We start from the raw sequence: 17,379 nt of genomic DNA on the forward strand, positions 1-17,379 counted from the left end.
TGAGATAGATCATCCACTCAGTACTTCTGACTGAAGGTTGCTGTAAATGTTTTCAGCCTTTATATTTTGCACTGATGTTTCCCCACCACCTGCCACAGGCCCAGCCATGCAGCTATATCCTTTAGGACCTGACCAGTTGATCAGTGATACTGCTGCTGAGCCACTCTGGGTGGGTGGACATTGAAATCCCCCACCCAGAGGACATTTTCACCACTTGCTACCTAAGTGCTTCCTCCAGTTGTTGCTCAATATAGAGGAATACTGAGTTGTCAGCTCAGGGAGCAGTGTACTTTTTAATCAACAGAATTCTTTGTAATCTCCTGGTCCATGAGATTTGAAGTTCTGAGATTTTGTGAGGTCTGGAGTTAATGTTGAAGACTCCCTGGGTAACTCCCTTGCATCTGTACACCACTGTGTTGCCACCTCTGCTGGGTCTGTACTGTGGTGGGACAGGACATATCCACAGTTGGTGATGTTAATGTCTGGGACATTGTCTGTAAGGTATGATTCTGTGAGTATGACTATGTCAGGCTTTTGCTTGAGTAGTCTGTGAGACACCTCTCCCAATAGGGTTAAGCTAAGAAGGACTTTGCAAGATCCTTCCCAGTGCCATTGTCTTTCCCAGTGTTTCGGTCGATGTCAGGTGATCCATCTAGTTTCATTTCTTTGAGACTCAGTAGTGATTGGTGTAACTCAATGGCTTCTAGGCCATTTCAGAGGATGATTGAGAGTCAACCACATTGCTGTGGTTCTGGAGTCACACGTAGGCCAGACCAGGTGAAGATAGCAGATTTCCTTTGCAGAGGGACATTAGTGAACCAGATGGGGTTTTCCAACAATCGACAATGGTTTCATGGTTTTCTGTTGATTCTTAATTCCAGATTTGTTTTGTTGTTGAACTCAAATTCCGCCATCTGCCATGCTGGGATTTGAACTGGGTCCCCAGAATATTAGCCGAGTTTCTGGATTAACAGTCTTACGATGACACCACTAGACCACCACCACCTCAAATTTTGGTTCGTTTCCTTGTGAATCTGCAGCTAATAGCTTATTGCTTCCTTATCTGAACCCCGGCAACTTGGCACAATCCAAGAATCAGGTTTGACTCAGTACCACACCCAGCACTGCGGTTGACAGCTGAGTCATTTGCTGAAAATTGGTGATTGTGTTTTCTCACTTGTTTTTAATGTGAAAGCTAATGTTTTATTTGCATGATCTGCCATTTTGAGTGACTGAAATTCCATTCCCCTAAGGACCCACTGAAGATGTATTTTGGTTGAACACATTACCCTTAGTGCCTTATTAGTTATGAACATTTTATGTTTGATACATCTGAAATTGCTGAACAGTTCATTGAGATCCATAGTTTTAATAGAAACAGAGTGTGAGAATTATTTGTATCTTCATTGTTATTCTGAAGATAGATTTTCTTTTAAAAGTGCAGTTTTTGGATACTGTAACCTTCGAGAGCAAAGAGTATATAATATGATTGAATCATGAAGTACAGTCAAAGTTTATGGTTATAACAGAGTAAATTCTTTTCTTCAGAGGTTTAACTTGTGGAATTCTTTTAATGAAGGTGCAGAAAACCTCTGCTCAAAGCTTTCAGAGAAACTGCAGTCAAAGACATCCAGTAAAATAATTCTGTCCCACATGCCTCTCCTGATTTGTTGTCTACAGGTATGTTTCAATTTTCAAAATGAATATTGAAGTCGATAAAGTTTGAGAGGCTTGCAAAGGGTGAATAGTTGGAGTTTTTTTTCTCAGCACGGAAATGTCAAATGCCAGGGGGCATCAGTTTAAGGTGAAAGGAGATGTGTGATGCTAGTTTTTCCATGTAAGGTTGACCGCACTGTTAGGGAAGTAGTAGGAACAGAGATGATACCACCATTTAAGAGGCATTTAGACGGGCATATGAACCGGCAGGGAATAGAGAGACACAGATGATGTGCGGGCAGACTGACATAGTTTCGGATAGTATTATAGTGTGCACTGATATGGTGGGCTGAAGGGCCTGTTCCTGTGCTGCTTTGTTCTACGTGCTAGAGCTATCACATTAATTCCTCTGCTTTTTTCCACTAAGCAGTGCTTCCCACATCCTTTACAAATGTGATCCCTTTTTGGTGCTTGAAAACCTGAGACCTGTGAGAGTATGGTGAAGTTTGGAGGTGATGGTGTAGTGAGCCAATGGGTCTGAAGCTGGGGTGAAGGTCTGAGACATCAGCGGTTAGAGATGAGTGTAGGGAAGGAGGTGAGACCAAGAGCTGGGGAGCTAATTAATCAATAGATGTTCTTTCAAAAGCGAAAAGCACTAACCTTTCAGTGAGCTTTTCGGGACACGGTTCAGGCATCCAGAATTGGCCAGTGAGGCCCTGAGCCCTTTTTGAAAAGGACTTGATGATTTCAAGGGATTGGTTGTTGCTACTTGGTTGGAGCTCCATGGCAGCCGTTGATGTATTGGAGCTCACAATTCAAAGTATTCAGTCAGGTTGTGGTCCAGAAGCCCTGTTATAAAGTGTCAGACCCATTTGGTGACACTCTTACCCCAGTGACATGAGGTAATGGATTCATATCCTGTGCCAAGGATTTGGCCATCTGACACTTCACGGTCTGACAGAGGGAGAGGCGACTGTTAGAACTGTTGTCTCTAGGATGAAATGTTAGTGTTTCCTTGTTTGCATGGATGCAAAAGATCGTGTGGCACTCTGCCAAGGAGAGAAAACAAGATCTTCTGGCATCTTAGCCAGCTTTTCAAGTCAAGGATCAGTGCTTGGTCCGCAGCTATTTATAATCAATATCAATGATCTGGATTTGTTAGATTTCATAGTTTCTGGATGTCACAAAGCTAGTTTGGAATAGGAGTTCGAATAATACAAAAGGACAAGTTGAAGGTATGGGCAGGAATATCATGTGGATAAGTTTGACGTTATCCACTTTGGTCGGAGAGACAAAGGTGTAGATTATTTCTTAAATGCTGCGAGAGTGGGAAGTATTGATATGTAAAAGGTCCTTGGTTTCCTTGTTCATGAGTCACTGAAGGCTGAAGTGTAAGTGCAGTGGGAAGTCCAATTTATCACAAGAGGATGAGTGTGTAGCAATAAAAATCTCTTGCCTCCAATTGTATAGAACCTTGGTGATAATGTGCTGAGTATTGTGTACAGTTTTGGTCACCTCAGCTGAGGGAAAGAGGAATCAAAGGTTCACCAGCCTAATTCTTGGTAGGGTAGCACTGTTGTATGAGGAGAGACTGGGAAGATTGGACCTCGAGTTTAGAGGAATGGGAGACCATCTTGTTGAAACTTTATAAAATTTATAAAGGGGTAGAGAGGGTAGGTGCAGAAAGGGTGTTTTTTTTTTTCTGGCTGTAGATGGTCTAAAACCATGGGATGCAGTCTCAGAATAAGGGCCAAGCTATTAAGGAGTGAGATGGTGACAAATTTCTTCATTGAGTGTGGTGAGTATTTAGATTTGTTAACCTCCGAGGAAGAGATGAGATTACCGATAAAACAGATAATTTGATCGAGGTTAGTGCAGCATACTTGAGGGACTGAGTGGTCTACTGCCACTCCTGTCTTCCTTGACTATGAAAACAATTATATTTATTTGTTTGTGAGTTGTGAGCATGGCTGGCCAGGCCAACATTTATCACCCATCTCGAGATGCCATTCTTTGCTACTGTTTCTGGGATCTTGCTGTACCAGTTGTCGTCTGCATCTCCCAAAACAAATGTAACAAGTTGCATTTCAAAAGTTATTCCAATTGTGAAATTCTTTGGGAAACTCAGCAGATTAAATAAAAATGCAACTTTTAGTGCCTTCTATTGCTGGGCAGTTGACCTGTTTCCATTGCACATTTCTCAATCAACAACAGGAACCCAGGCTATTGTACTTTCTGTTTACCAGGTGCAATGTCCCACTTACTGCCCTGACTGAGATGAATTAAGCTCAACCAGCCATGATTTGACCGTGGGAGCTTCTTTTTGTTTAGGTTAATACTGTAGCAGGCATTTACTTCCCCACCTGGAGAGTGTGAAATGGGTTTCTCACTGCATCAGAAGACTGCTCTCACTTATGGAAAATGTGTATTGAGACCTCTTGCTCTCCTTCCCTGACTGTCCAAAACATTTCATGTCCCATCCATCTTGAATACTCTGCACAGACTCTGGCCTATAGTACGTTCATCTTCTCATCCTCTCGCCATTGGCACCCAATTCTTTCAACCACCTCCGTCCCACATTCCAAGCTTCCTCCATGAATTTTTCTGCCTCCTTTTCTTAAAACCCACTGAATCGATCCACCTTTTGGCTGACCCTCCTATTATCATTTTTCTACGGCTTGACTTCCATTTATCGATTGAGCCTTTGTGAATTTCTTTCAGAATGCTTTTCTATTTTAAAGCCTTTATGTACCACACATCAGAATGCCTGAGCAGATCAACGTATAAGATAAACCAAATTTTCATGCCCGAAATTTGTTTTTTTTTCAACTAAGCATTTCAATTAAGCCTTTGCATTAAGAATTTTTTTTTTAGTGGTTTTCTTTCTTTTTGCAGTTTACTCTACTTGTTGGTATCATTAGACATTTATGAATATTGCTTGTATTTTGCATATCAAAGTCTTTTATCTGACCAGGGTCTGGGACATTTGTGTGAACGATTCCCTGTCGCAGTTCATTCCGTCACAGCATCACTAAGAGATTTTTTGGTGATCCCTTCACCAGTACTCGTCAAGGTGTACAAATACCACAGTCAGTACAATTCAGGTAACTTGATGCATAACTATAGTCTGTAGCAAATTTGTCACAGTGGTAATGACCTTCATTTTAAAATCATTCGAAGAAATTTTACAATGAGGAAATTTGTTTTATTGACAGAATATTGAGAAGACATTCTTGGCTGATCTTTCTCAAGTATACAGTGATTAAACTTACTGCAACAGCTGCCTCATTTGTGATATTCTATACAGTTTAGAATAGAGATGTAAGCAAGCTTGAAATAAAATGTCTGTTGCAACAATGCAACATTGCTGCAAGTGATGAGAGCAGTCAGTACATTAGTGTTAACTCAACATTATTCTAATTACATTGCTCTTCCTTGAGGCCTGTTTAACCTGTGCTGGTGTAAAATTTAAAAAGGAAATATTTTTCATTCAGATCTTTTATGTCACCGAGGCTTTAGACCAACCATATTCATCAAGCTGCTCTGAAAACTCTGCTCACATCACAATTGTGAGGAATTCCACCATAGCAGCTGAAATGATTCACAAAGTTCTGAATAAAACAGCATGCAATTTTAAAAAAAAAAATTAGGTTCTCCCAATCATTTAATGCTAATGGTTCCTTTAAAAAGTAGTGCAGGATCCAAGTCATTAATCTTAATGAAAAATTAAACAATTCATTTTTGGGCCATATCTTATGTGGGTCATGTTTCTTTGTAATCGGCCCGTTAATATATGTGATAGCTTGATAACAGGCTATGTTGCAGGAAGTAAAATTGTCACCATCTCCTGTTTTCCATGGTAGAGGCAGTCAGAGGCACAGAAGCACTACTGAACCATATACATGCCCCAAATGAAGCTTTCACATGTTTGAAATAATTTGTAGTCTTAGTTTTCACTTTAGCAATGCTATTTTGCTCTTTTTAAAGGAGGTTCTGACATTAAGATAAGTGTAACAAATGAGCACTCGGAGGCGACTGTGTTATCTCCAAAGAAAAACCAGCCATCTATGTATGAACAGCTGAGGGACATTGCTATCGATAATATCTGTAGGTAAGAAAAATCCAAACAGTCTATGAAGGAGCATTGCAATATAAACAAGTAACCTGCATTTATATATTGCCTGTTTTATCCATTAGACTTCTCAAAGTGGTTCACAACGAAGGATTTATATTTCAAACGTAGCCACTTTGTTGACACTCGCAACCAGTTATTTTGTAAATTCTCTCAAACAGCAAAAAAAAGTGAATGTATTTACTGATGTTTATTTGTTCATGGGATTTTTGTTGTTGTTGTCAAGGCTGGTGTTTATTGCCCATCCTTAAATGCCTTTCCTTGGTAATGTTGGGTGAAGGCAAGAATTTGCCAGGACAGAAAATAAATTCCGACAAATAGTCTTTGGATTTTTATGTCCACTTGAACAAGAATGTGGGATATCAATTTAATTTTTAATCTAAAGAAGAAACTTCTAAACTTCTAATATAATATTGAAATGGCCACCTCTATTGTGTGTTCAAGTCATGGAGAAGATTTGAACCCACAAATTTCTGACTTCGATGCAAGAATGCTGCTTGTTGAACCAAACTGTCACGGCAAGAAGAAAGTAGATAATATGTGCCCTGTTCTGTTTTATGACCATTGCCATGTTTCCTCTGAGATTTACTTCCTCCCCTTAACTCCTGACAATTTCCCACTGATAATGTAAGTGGCTTCCTTAGCTCAAAAAGTAAGCTGCTGTCTTTAAAACTGAAGTTATTGTCATCCTCCTTGAAGTAAGCTTAATCCTTGATGTCCTTCCAATTATTAATGTCTAGCCCCCTTTCCATTATGTTTTTAAATACATCATCACAACTCTCCCAAAGCCCTTCCTTGATTGCCTTCAATGTGGCTTCTATCTGCTCATAAGAGTAAGGGCATGCTGGTCAAAGTTGCTCATGGCACCCTCTGTCAATGTGGCATGTTGTCCCTCTTTGTGCTCCCTCATCTTTCACTTTTGATCACTTTTTCCTTCCCAGCATCTGCTACCTCTCTTTTTGATGGGGGGTAAGTAAAGTTGCAAGGTGATTTACCTGTTCAGAAATTAAAGTAAACACATTTACATAGTGTACTTCACAATCTGAAAACAGACCTAAAATGTTTCACACTCAGGAAAACACATTGAAGTGTTCAAGAGTAAAGATTTTGTGACAGCCAGTTTGCACAGGGCCCCAAATACACTTTCATCTTGTTGGTTATTAGGTAAATTCTTGGCCATAGCAGAAGTGGAGCTCCCTAGCTCTTACTTAAATTATGCAATGTGATGGGAAGGCAAAACAACACCTTCCACAGTGACACTTCCAACAGTTCAAACCCAATGATGAGTAATTGCAACTATGGTTCTGATGGATGTGAGACTTGTCCAATTATTTGGATAGATTTACTTACCTCTGGACCTTGGAGATTAACTGTGCGGTGGAGTGACTCTTAGGCCTCATATTAAAAAATAAATTTATTGTTTGACTCGCATGTTTTTTTGCTGCTTAGGTGCCTTAAGGCAGGATCAGTTGCAGACCCAGTGATTGTGGAAGCATTCCTAGCTAGTCTATCCAATCGTCTGTATATATCCCAAGAGAATGATAAGTAAGTAACAATTCTTTTGTTGTTCCACTCCGGGGCTAGCCCAATAGACATGCCTTTTTTACATGTGCACCTAGGTCAAAATCTGCATAATGGATACAGCTTGACTATGCTTTTTCTTTGAATCAATGATGAAAAATATTTCAACTGAAGCAAAGCTCTGCAAATATTTTTCCTTAACTTGAATAATTATTCATTATTTTTCAATACTTGTTATGCAATTTCACTGATTCTTTGTGTGATAAATATCTTTGTAATGTTAAAGAAAATGCTGTGCCAGCCTGAGTTTGCAGTATTAGAGTAAGAATGTTATGTCAGAGAATATTTTGGTTCTCATAGTATTAAGGGTTTAGATGGAGAGGAATTTGTTAAGCATGTGCAAGACCGTTTTCTGATTCAGTATGTGGATGGAGCTACTAGAGAAGGTGCAGAACCTGACCTACTGTTGGGAAGTAAGGCAGGGCAGGTGACTGAGGTGTCAGTGGGGAGCAGTTTGGGGCCAGCGACCATAATTCTATTAGTTTTAAAATAGTGATGGAAAAAGGTAGACCAGATCTAAAAGTTGAAGTTCGAAATTGGAGAAAGGCCAGTTTTGACGGTATTAGGCAAGAGCTTTCAAAAGCTGACTGTGGGCAGATGTTCACAGGTATAAGGGCGGCGAGAAAATAGGAAGCCTTCGGAAATGAGTTAGCGAGAGTGCAGAGGAAGTATATTCCTGTCAGGGTGAAAGGAAAGGCTGGTAGGTATAGGGAATGCTGGATGACTAAAGAAATTGAGGGTTTGGTTAAGAAAAAGAAGGAAACGTGTCAGGTAGAGACAGGATAGATTGAGTGAATCCTTAGGGTATAAAGGCAGTAAGAGGGAAATCAGGAGGGCAAAAAGGGGACATGAGATAGCTTTGGCAAATAGAGTTAAGAATCCAAAATGTTTTTCCAAAATGTTTTTACAAATACATTAAGGACAAAAGGGTAACTAGGGAGAGAACACGGTCCCTCAAAGATCAGCAAGGCGGCCTTTGTGTGGAGCCGCAGGAGATGGGAGAGATACTAAACGAATATTATGCATCAGGGTTTACTGTGGAAAAGTACATGGAAGATAAAGAATGTAGGGAAGTAGATGATGACTTCTTGAAAAATGTCCATAATACAGAGGAGGATGTGCTGGATGTCATGAAATGCATCAAAGTGTATAAATCCCCAGGACCTGATCAGGGGTACCTTAGAACTCTGTGGGAAGCTGTGGAAGTGACTGCTGGGCCTCTTGCTGAGATATTTGTATCATCGATAGTCACAGGTGAGGTGCAGGAAGACTGGAGGTTGGCTAACGTGGTGCCACTGTTTAAGAAAGGTGGTAAGGACAAGCCAGGGAACTATAGACCAGCGATCCTGATGTTGGTGGTGGGAAAGTTGTTGGAGGGAATCCTGAGGTACAGGATGTACATGTATTTGGAAAGGCAAGGAATGATTAGGTGTAGTCAACATGGCTTTGTACGTGGGAAATTATGTTTCTCAAATTTGAGTTTTTTTAAAGAAGTAACAAAGAGGATTGATGAGGGCAGAGTGGTGGACGTGACCTATATGGACTTCAGTCAGGCGTTCGACAAGGTTTCCCATGCGAAACTGATTAGCAAGGTTAGATCTCATGGAATACAGGGAGAACTAGCCATTTGGATACAGAACTGGCTCAAAGGTAGAAGACAGGGTGGTGGTGGAGGGTTGTTTTTCAGACTGGAGGCCTGTGACCAGTGGAGTGCCACAAGGATCGGTGGTGGATCCACTACTTTTTGTCATTTATATAAATGATTTAGATGTGAGTTTAAGAGGTACAGTTAGTAAGTTTGCAGATGACTCTAAAATTGGAACTGGAGTGGACAACGAAGAAGGTTACCTCAGATTACAACAGGATCTTGATCAGATGGGCCAATGGGCTGAGAGTGGCAGATGGAGATTAATTTAGATAAATGTGAGGTGCTGCACTTTAGGAAAACGAACCTTAGCAGGACTTGTACACATAATGGTAAGGTCCGAGGGAAAGTTGCTGAACAAAGAGATCTTGGAGTGCAGGTTCATAACTGCTTGAACGTAGAGTCACAGGTGGGATAGGATAGTGAAGAAGATGTTTGGTATGCTTTCCTTTATTGGTCAGAGTATTGAGTACAGGAGTTGGAAGGTCATGTTGCAGCTGTGCAGGACGTTGGTTAGGCCATTGTTGGAATATTGCGTGCAATTCTGGTCTCCTTCCTATCGAAGGATGTTGTGAAACTTGAAAGGGTTCAGAAAAGATTTACAAGAATGTTGCCAGGGTTGGAGGATTTGAGGTATTGGGAGAGGTTGAATAGGCTGGGGCTGTTTTGCCTGGAGCATCGGAGGCTGATGGGTGATCTTATAGAGGTTTATAAAATTGAGGGGCATGGATAGGGTAAATAGACAAGGTCTTTTCCCTGGGGTGGGGGAGTCCAGAACTAGAGGACATAGATTTATGGTGAGAGGGGAGCGATACAAAAGCGATACGTGTATAGAATGAGCTGCCAGAGGAAGTGGTGGAGGCTGGTACAATTGCAACATCTAAAAGGCATCTGGATGGGTATATGAATAGGAAGGGTTTGAAGGGATAAGAGACCAGGTGCTAACAGGTGGGACTAGATTGAGTCAGAATATCTGGTTGCCATGGACGAGTTGGACCAAAGTGTCTGTTTCCGTGCTGTACATCTCTGACTCCATAATGTTTAAAATTAAGTCCCTCAGTTGGGAAGATTTAATCTTGACTGTTGTTGGAGGAATTTTCGCATCAACTTCACAACTTTGATTTTATTTCTTTCTCACTTTATGCATGGATTCATGGGACAACTGTGATCATCATGTTATAATGGAGAGAATTTCTCCTTACCAGTGAATTCATTCATATTGGCAGATAATTGAGAATATAAGGAAAATATGACCCTTCAAGTGTGCTTTGCCATTCAACGTGATAATGTCCAATCTGATCTTGAACTTAGTTTCACTTTCCTGCTTGTTCACCATAAGCCTTGACTCCACTATCTATGTTAATCTGAAATTGTAATGGCTGTGGCTTAAAGAGCTGAACCAAATCCCACACCTGACTTGAAGTGGTAGTTGACTGCATGTAAACATTGAAATGAACTATATGAGCAAGTTACAACACCCAAGTGGCAAATGAGCAGTTAAAAGATATGATTCCTTCAGAACTAAATTTCTCCATAATACCGAGCTGACAGCCCAACCGTTGACAAGTTTGACCCTGCCTGAAGCCCTGACTCTTGCTGGTTCAAATTACCAAGCCAAATCATTAGAACGGTGAATAATTCTCGTCAAGTTGTCAAAATGGTAGACAATGCTGACAGCTTTGCATTAGTTATCTTTATTAATTGACCATGAGAGGCTTTGAAACATTGCTGTTTCTGTGGTTATAGCATTCCTATTTAATATTCAAATATTGTCTCATGACCTCTGCACTCTATAAGCATGCTTTGCAACACCAGAATTAAATGATAAGATTGTTGAAGTATTTATTCCACGTGCTGCCTCTTGTGTTTCCTCCCTTGAACATGAGTAGAATTATCTGGCGAGTAGCTTTTGGTTACCTTCTTTGTAGATTTGAAATGAATGTTGTTGGATCATAGACTGAAAATCAGTCAGATTTCATTTCATGTCCTTATCTGGTTCCTTCATTAATGTGTTTTTCCAGAATGGACTGCAATGAACTGCATGGCAGTTCTTTATCTTTATCTTCAGATCCTCTGCTGTTTCTGGAACTAGTGAGAATATTTAAGTGTAATTAAAGAGAATCGGTGCAGAAAAAATATTTCCCTGCAAGAGTTTTTGGTCTCTTGCTATCCAAAGCATTTCCTGTTGCTTTTTATGAAATTAATTGCAAATGCTTGATTGTGTTGACCTCTCTTTGCTGCAAATAAATACTAAATTGAACATGACGTGTCTTTCTTTCACTTGATTATGCAAGTTACTTTGCGCACTTTATATGAAATGAGTAAATTGAGACCAATGTCAGCCCTGTTTTTAATGCAGCCATATGTATGAGCTATCCGTAAGGAATAAACAGGTGAGAGGCCTGCATGGTAACTTCCATGTTGCTGCAGTTGGACTGTGCGCACAGCTGAGAAGGAGCATTGAGTTAAGAATGTGGGTGTGGTGTTAAGTGACTAGTAATGCAAGGGCTGAGACCACGAGGGGGCAACCTGCAGCTCCATAGCCACACGCAACTCATCAGGAACTCACATGCAGCTCCTGACCTCGTTTTGAACCTATTTTGACAATTAAATGGCTTAGTATTTTAAAAAGTTTTATTAACATTTTACATGAGAAAGTAGAGTTCAATTAACAGCATTTTTGTAACCACTTCTAAAATGTTGTTGAAATGTGCCTTAAATTCTTTGCTTCTGAGAGTAACAGTCTTGCTGCTCTGAAAATACTGTATTTTTAAAGGAATGTTGAGTATTGGGATCCCTTTGAAAATGGAATTTTTCTACTATTTGCTCTATAGCATCAGATTTCATTTAAAACTATTATAGCAGTAATTAACTTTCCAAAATTTCATTTGCATAAGAAAACAGACGGCAGAAGTATGGATATCGTGAGTGAAGTGAAAGCTTGATGCAATTGTGCAGGACTTTGACGAGACCTCTTTAATTCCCCCGTCTTAGGAACGATTTAATAGCCGCGAACACAGACCAAACAAGTACACATTTAAGTCTGAGACAAGATGTTTGTGCTGTAAGGGCAGATTGAGTAAAATGGATCTTTATTTCCTGGAATTTAAAAGAATGAGAAATGATGTCATTGAAACTCATAAGAGTCTGAAAATACAGTGTGTTTAACTTTGGCTGGAGGCACTTGAATTTTGGACCTTGTTGTCTCTGGATGATTACACTTGGTTTATTGTTGTTGGATTTATCTTGTTTTCTTCTTCCAGAGATGCCCACTTGATTCCTGACCACACGATCCGTGCCCTCGGCCACATCGCTGTGGCGTTGAGAGACACACCAAAGGTGATGGAACCAATTCTGCAAATTCTGCAGCAGAAATTCTGCCAGCCACCGTCTCAGCTGGATGTTCTTATTATCGATCAGTTGGGCTGCATGGTCATCACAGGGAACGTAAGTATCGTGGAAAGATTTGTGACTGTTACTTACAATTCCAGGTCAAATAATTAGAGTTTGGGGAATAATTTTCAAAATTAGTTGGGGCACTAATTTAAACCTCTTGACATTCTGCGCTGTGTACACCGAAGGAATAATTTCAAGTTCAGAACTTTGAATGTAGCACAGTGGGATGAATCCTTGGGAATGAGAACAGGTGAGTTCTTCTACAAATGGGTACTCCACTCTAGTATAATGTACTGTCCAGAGGGTGTGGTTGCAAATTAAAATCCTTGTGTCAAATTCTGTCTTGGAAAAGGGTGGCTCTCTTCATTCCATGTCATTTGGCATGAGTAATTCTCATTGTCTCTCTGTAGATTTGAGACTACTGCATACAACTGTTTTAAATTAATTGATAAGTATGGTAGCTCATCTTTGGAAAAAGCCAAAATCTATCTGGGAGATTGCATCAAGCCATCTGTTAGTTTACATCCTCTGGTGATCTTTTGGTGATCCAATTATTTGGAAGGAGGAAAGCGTAGTGATTTATTTAGAAGTGAAAGGCGGCAGATGCTGGAAAGCTGAAATGAAAACTGAAAAGTCTGGGAATATTCAATGCGCCAGGCATTAACGGTGCAGAGAGAATCAAAGTTAAAGAGTTAACACAGCATACTGAACATACAAACATGCTTTTGTGAAAAGCATATTTGACTAATGTATTGGAGTTGTTTGAGGCAGTATCTTGTGTTCTGGACCATACAGGGCAGGTGACTGGTACTGTATTTAGATTTCCAAAGGCATTTGATAAGGTGCTACATCAAAGATGATTGCTGAAAACAAGAGGTATCCCTGGATGAACCGGCATTTATTGGACCAGCACAGTGAAGGAATGGTGATTTAGTTTCAAGATAGGATGATGTGTGGCTGGAAGGGTGGTTTATAGGTGCTGGTGTTTGCCTGTATCTGGTGCCCTTTTTCTAGCTGACAGAGGTCATGGGTTGGCAATGTGCTGTCAAATTACTACAGCTCAAGTTCAGTACCAAGGACAATTAAAATATGCTGACCAAATTTCATCTTTTGCAGCAATATATTTATCAAGAAGTCTGGAACCTCTTTCAACAAATCAGTGTCAAAGCCAGTTCAGTTGTTTACTCAGCAACTAAAGACCACAAAGATCATGGTTACAGGTAGGTTTTGAAGTATTGTTCTATACAATGTACATACTTTTTCCCATTTCATTCCTCTTGACCAATTGAGTGAGAGAATTCAGAACTGTTCAGTCTGAGAACCTTCATTCCTAGTCACTTCAGAGCTGGCCAGTAATCTCTCCTTTTAAAATCCTGTGTCATTCCCCACTTGGTGGTAAATGATGATAGGCTGATGACCTGCATCAACATATTTCTCTAAAATAGCTTTGACGCAAGTCTCAGAGGTGACCGCTGCCTCCATTGGCACGCTACTGGTAAGTACTCTCCTCTGCTTAGCATTTTTTCCTGATTGTGAGAGGGAGATTAGAAACTCTCAATTGAAAATTTGCAGAACTATGTCTTTGTTGCTTGCTCACAAAGCACACCAGTGGCTTTATTGTCCATCGTGCCTGTGTTTGCTCTTTGAAAGAGCTCTCTCAACAATCCCACTTTCCTGTTCTTTATACTTTCCATTCTCCCCCTTCAGGTACTTATCTAATTTGCTTTTGCAAGTAGCCATTGAGTCTGCTTCTGTTGCCCTTATGATTAGGGTATTTCAGGGCATAGGTCTATATTTTCCAAACTTAGACCATGATACCTGATGTTTGACGGCATTCTGTGATTGGACAGCATTTGCTGAGCAATCCCGAATGGGCTGGGAGTTATAGTAATGATGCAATTCCAATTATCAGCTAGGTTATTCATGCGGCTCCTTATGCTTGTTGGAAGCTTTATATGTAGAGCCTCTCCTCTACAAACAGTAAAAACTTGTCCAGGTGTTACACATTTGTTTGAATTAAGCAAAAATGTTCTTTTTATTCATTTATGGGTTGAGGGGTTTGCTGGCTAGACCATGTTTTTTGCACATCCCTAATTGCCCAGAAAGCAGTTGAGAGTCAACCACATTGCTGTGCATCTGGAGTCACGTGTAGGCCAGACTGGGTAAGGATGGCAGCTTTCTGCCCTAAAGAACATTAGTGAACCAGATGGGTTTTTACAACAATCTACAATGGATGCATGGTCATCATTAGACTCTTAATTCCAGATTTTTATTAAATTCAAATTCCACTGTCAGGATTTGAACCCAGTCTCCTGAACATTATCTGGATCTCTGATTTCACTTCCTCTGGCAGCTCATTCCATACATGTACCACCCTTTGCATGAAAAAGGTGCCCTTAGGTCCCTTCTATATCTTTCCTCTCTCTCTCTAAACCTATGCCCTCTAGTTTTGGACTCCCCTACTCCAGGGAAAAGACTTTCTCTATTTATCCTATCCATGCACCTCATAATTTTGTAAACCTCTATAAGGTCACCCCTCAGCCTCCAACGCTCCAGAGAAAACAGTGATAATACCACTAGGCCATTGCCTCCCCCTGTGGCCAGTATTTCACTGGTGCATTCTCTTTGGTAACCTTTGACCAGTAGAGTTGACTTGCCAACCAGACAGCACCCTTTTCTTGTGAACGCAAGATAAAGATAGCCTGTCTCCTTTTCTCAGCAGGAAAAATTGTATACAACCAAGCTGCTATTTCAAAATAACTCATTTTCTTGAGATGTCAGTGACCCTGCCAAGGCCACAGTTATCACTCATCCATTGTTGCTCTGAGAAAATGGTAGTGCATCTTCTCTTTGAACTGCTGTGGTTTTTGCAGTGATAATGTGACAATAATGATCTCTCGGCAGGCTATTCCAAATTATTAGTGCAGCTGTAATGAAATAATGCTATGTCCAAGTCAGAACAACTTGTGACTTGGAGAGGATTGAGCTCCCATAATTTTGTTGTTCGTTCTTCATGGTAGAAATCAAAGAAACCTTGAGAGTTCTTATTTAACAGTGACTAAGCCCTCGGACCATTACCCTTGTAAATTGTACTCTTAAAGCTCTGGCAACCTGTCATACAGTCATAGCCATGTACAGCATGGCAACAGACCCTTCGGTCCAACCCGTCCATGCCGACCAGATATCCAAACCCAATCTAGTCCCACCTGCCAGCACCTGGCCCATATCCCTCCAAACCCTTCCTATTCATATACCCATCCAGATGTCTCTTAATTGTTGCAATCGTACCAGCCTCCACCACTTCCTCTGGCAGCTCATTCCATACATGTACCACCCTTTGCATGAAAAAGGTGCCCCTTAGGTCCCTTCTATATCTTTCCTCTCTCTCTCTAAACCTATGCCCTCTAGTTTTGGACTCCCCTACTCCAGGGAAAAGACTTTCTCTATTTATCCTATCCATGCACCTCATAATTTTGTAAACCTCTATAAGGTCACCCCTCAACCTCCGACGCTCCAGAGAAAACAGCCCCAGCCTCTCCCTATAGCTCAAATCCTCCAACCCTGGCAACATCCTTGTAAATCTTTTCTGAACCTTTTCAAACTTCACAACGTCTTTCTGATAAGTTCTCGGTAATCCGAGATGGAGGACAGGAAAAATTTCTGGCTGTAACAGCTGTTTCTTTTTGTTTTGAGGTATCTTAGGTGTTGTCCTATATATACTTATTGTTTCGTACTGCTGCTTTGTTCTGTTTGATTGTTGTTGGCTAGAATGTTGAGGTTTGGACACAGGTTCTTGGTGCTGTAACCTCATTGCTGAAAAAGATTCACATAAGAACAAAACAAAGTATCAGCACTTGAAATAAATGCTATATTGCTGATTAAGGTTGAATGTAATGTTGCTACACAAGAATCTCTGCAGTCTGGAAACTTGGAGGCCCAGTCATTTCTGAATTTCAGAATCTTTTGCATTATAAATGACTTTAGAAATCCCAAACTACAAATCTATGAATTTAAACATAAAATGGTTATGTATGATTAGTTTGTAAACATACAATGCTGGACTAAATTGATGGTGATGAGGGATTGTTTGGGTCTACTCAAAAAAACATTTCTGGACCAACTGTTGGTTTTTTTTCTGACCAGATTTCTAAATTGGGAAAGTTAGTGTACATTGCACCTGTCTCTTGAAATGGAAGTGTTATTTGGCCTCTTGTATTGAGTGGCCTCCATCTCCAGATGTCAGTGTTATGGGAAGCAAATGCTTTTTAAAAAGGAGCAGTTTTTATTGGGCTAATGACTGTCACAGTTTCACATAAACCATCCTGATTCTGTTTGTTTCAGGCACTGTTCCCTGGCAGTTATCAATGCCCTCGCCAACATAGCAGCTAACCTGCAGGGGGAGCAACTGGTTGATGAACTACTTGTGAATTTGCTGGAGCTTTTTGTACAGCTTGGTTTAGAAGGGAAACGAGCAAGTGAAAGAGCAAGTGAGAAAGGTCCTGCTTTAAAGGTAAGCTACAGAATGCACCGTTTTCATTAGTGGCTCCATTTGGGTTAGTCATGAAAAATATCCGCATTCCATCTTTTAAGGCTGTGCTGCCTCATGTAGTCTGGAATCCAAAGTATTTGCTTTATTTGTAAGGTGATGTAACAGTCTGTGTATCAGTGTGTGGGTGCTAGCATGCCTAGGCAATAAAATCTCTTGATGTTGTCTTGAGAGGATATATACTTCTACATTTTGGCTAAACAGAATCTCTCTGAATATTTCAGTTTAAAAATTGTGAAAATGAGGGCATAGAACAGTGACGCTGTTGAAGCTGAAAACTCTTCAAGTTAATTAGAGTCATAGAGTCACACAGCATGGAAACAGATCCTTCAGCCCAATTCGTTCATGCTGACCAGGTTTCCAAACGTGAATTAGTTCCATTTGCCTGCATTTTGGCCCATATCCCTCTAAACCTTTTTCTCC

The 17,379-nt window shown here is 40.5% G+C and overlaps 1 protein-coding gene across 2 annotated transcripts in view; it reads left to right on the forward strand.

Annotated features, from left to right (window-relative positions):
- pi4kab (phosphatidylinositol 4-kinase, catalytic, alpha b) overlaps positions 1–17,379 on the forward strand; it is a 162,340-nt gene that overhangs the window by 28,906 nt on the left and 116,055 nt on the right. For both annotated transcript variants that reach the window (XM_072587796.1, XM_072587797.1), the window contains exons 12-18: positions 1,580–1,680; positions 4,631–4,760; positions 5,644–5,767; positions 7,238–7,333; positions 12,278–12,461; positions 13,527–13,630; positions 16,752–16,920. In XM_072587796.1, the coding sequence (XP_072443897.1) occupies positions 1,580–1,680; positions 4,631–4,760; positions 5,644–5,767; positions 7,238–7,333; positions 12,278–12,461; positions 13,527–13,630; positions 16,752–16,920 (908 nt within the window). The remainder of the gene's footprint in view (positions 1–1,579; positions 1,681–4,630; positions 4,761–5,643; positions 5,768–7,237; positions 7,334–12,277; positions 12,462–13,526; positions 13,631–16,751; positions 16,921–17,379) is intronic.

Source organism: Chiloscyllium punctatum, chromosome 17 (genome assembly GCF_047496795.1).
Source record: "Chiloscyllium punctatum isolate Juve2018m chromosome 17, sChiPun1.3, whole genome shotgun sequence".
NCBI lineage: Eukaryota > Metazoa > Chordata > Chondrichthyes > Orectolobiformes > Hemiscylliidae > Chiloscyllium > Chiloscyllium punctatum.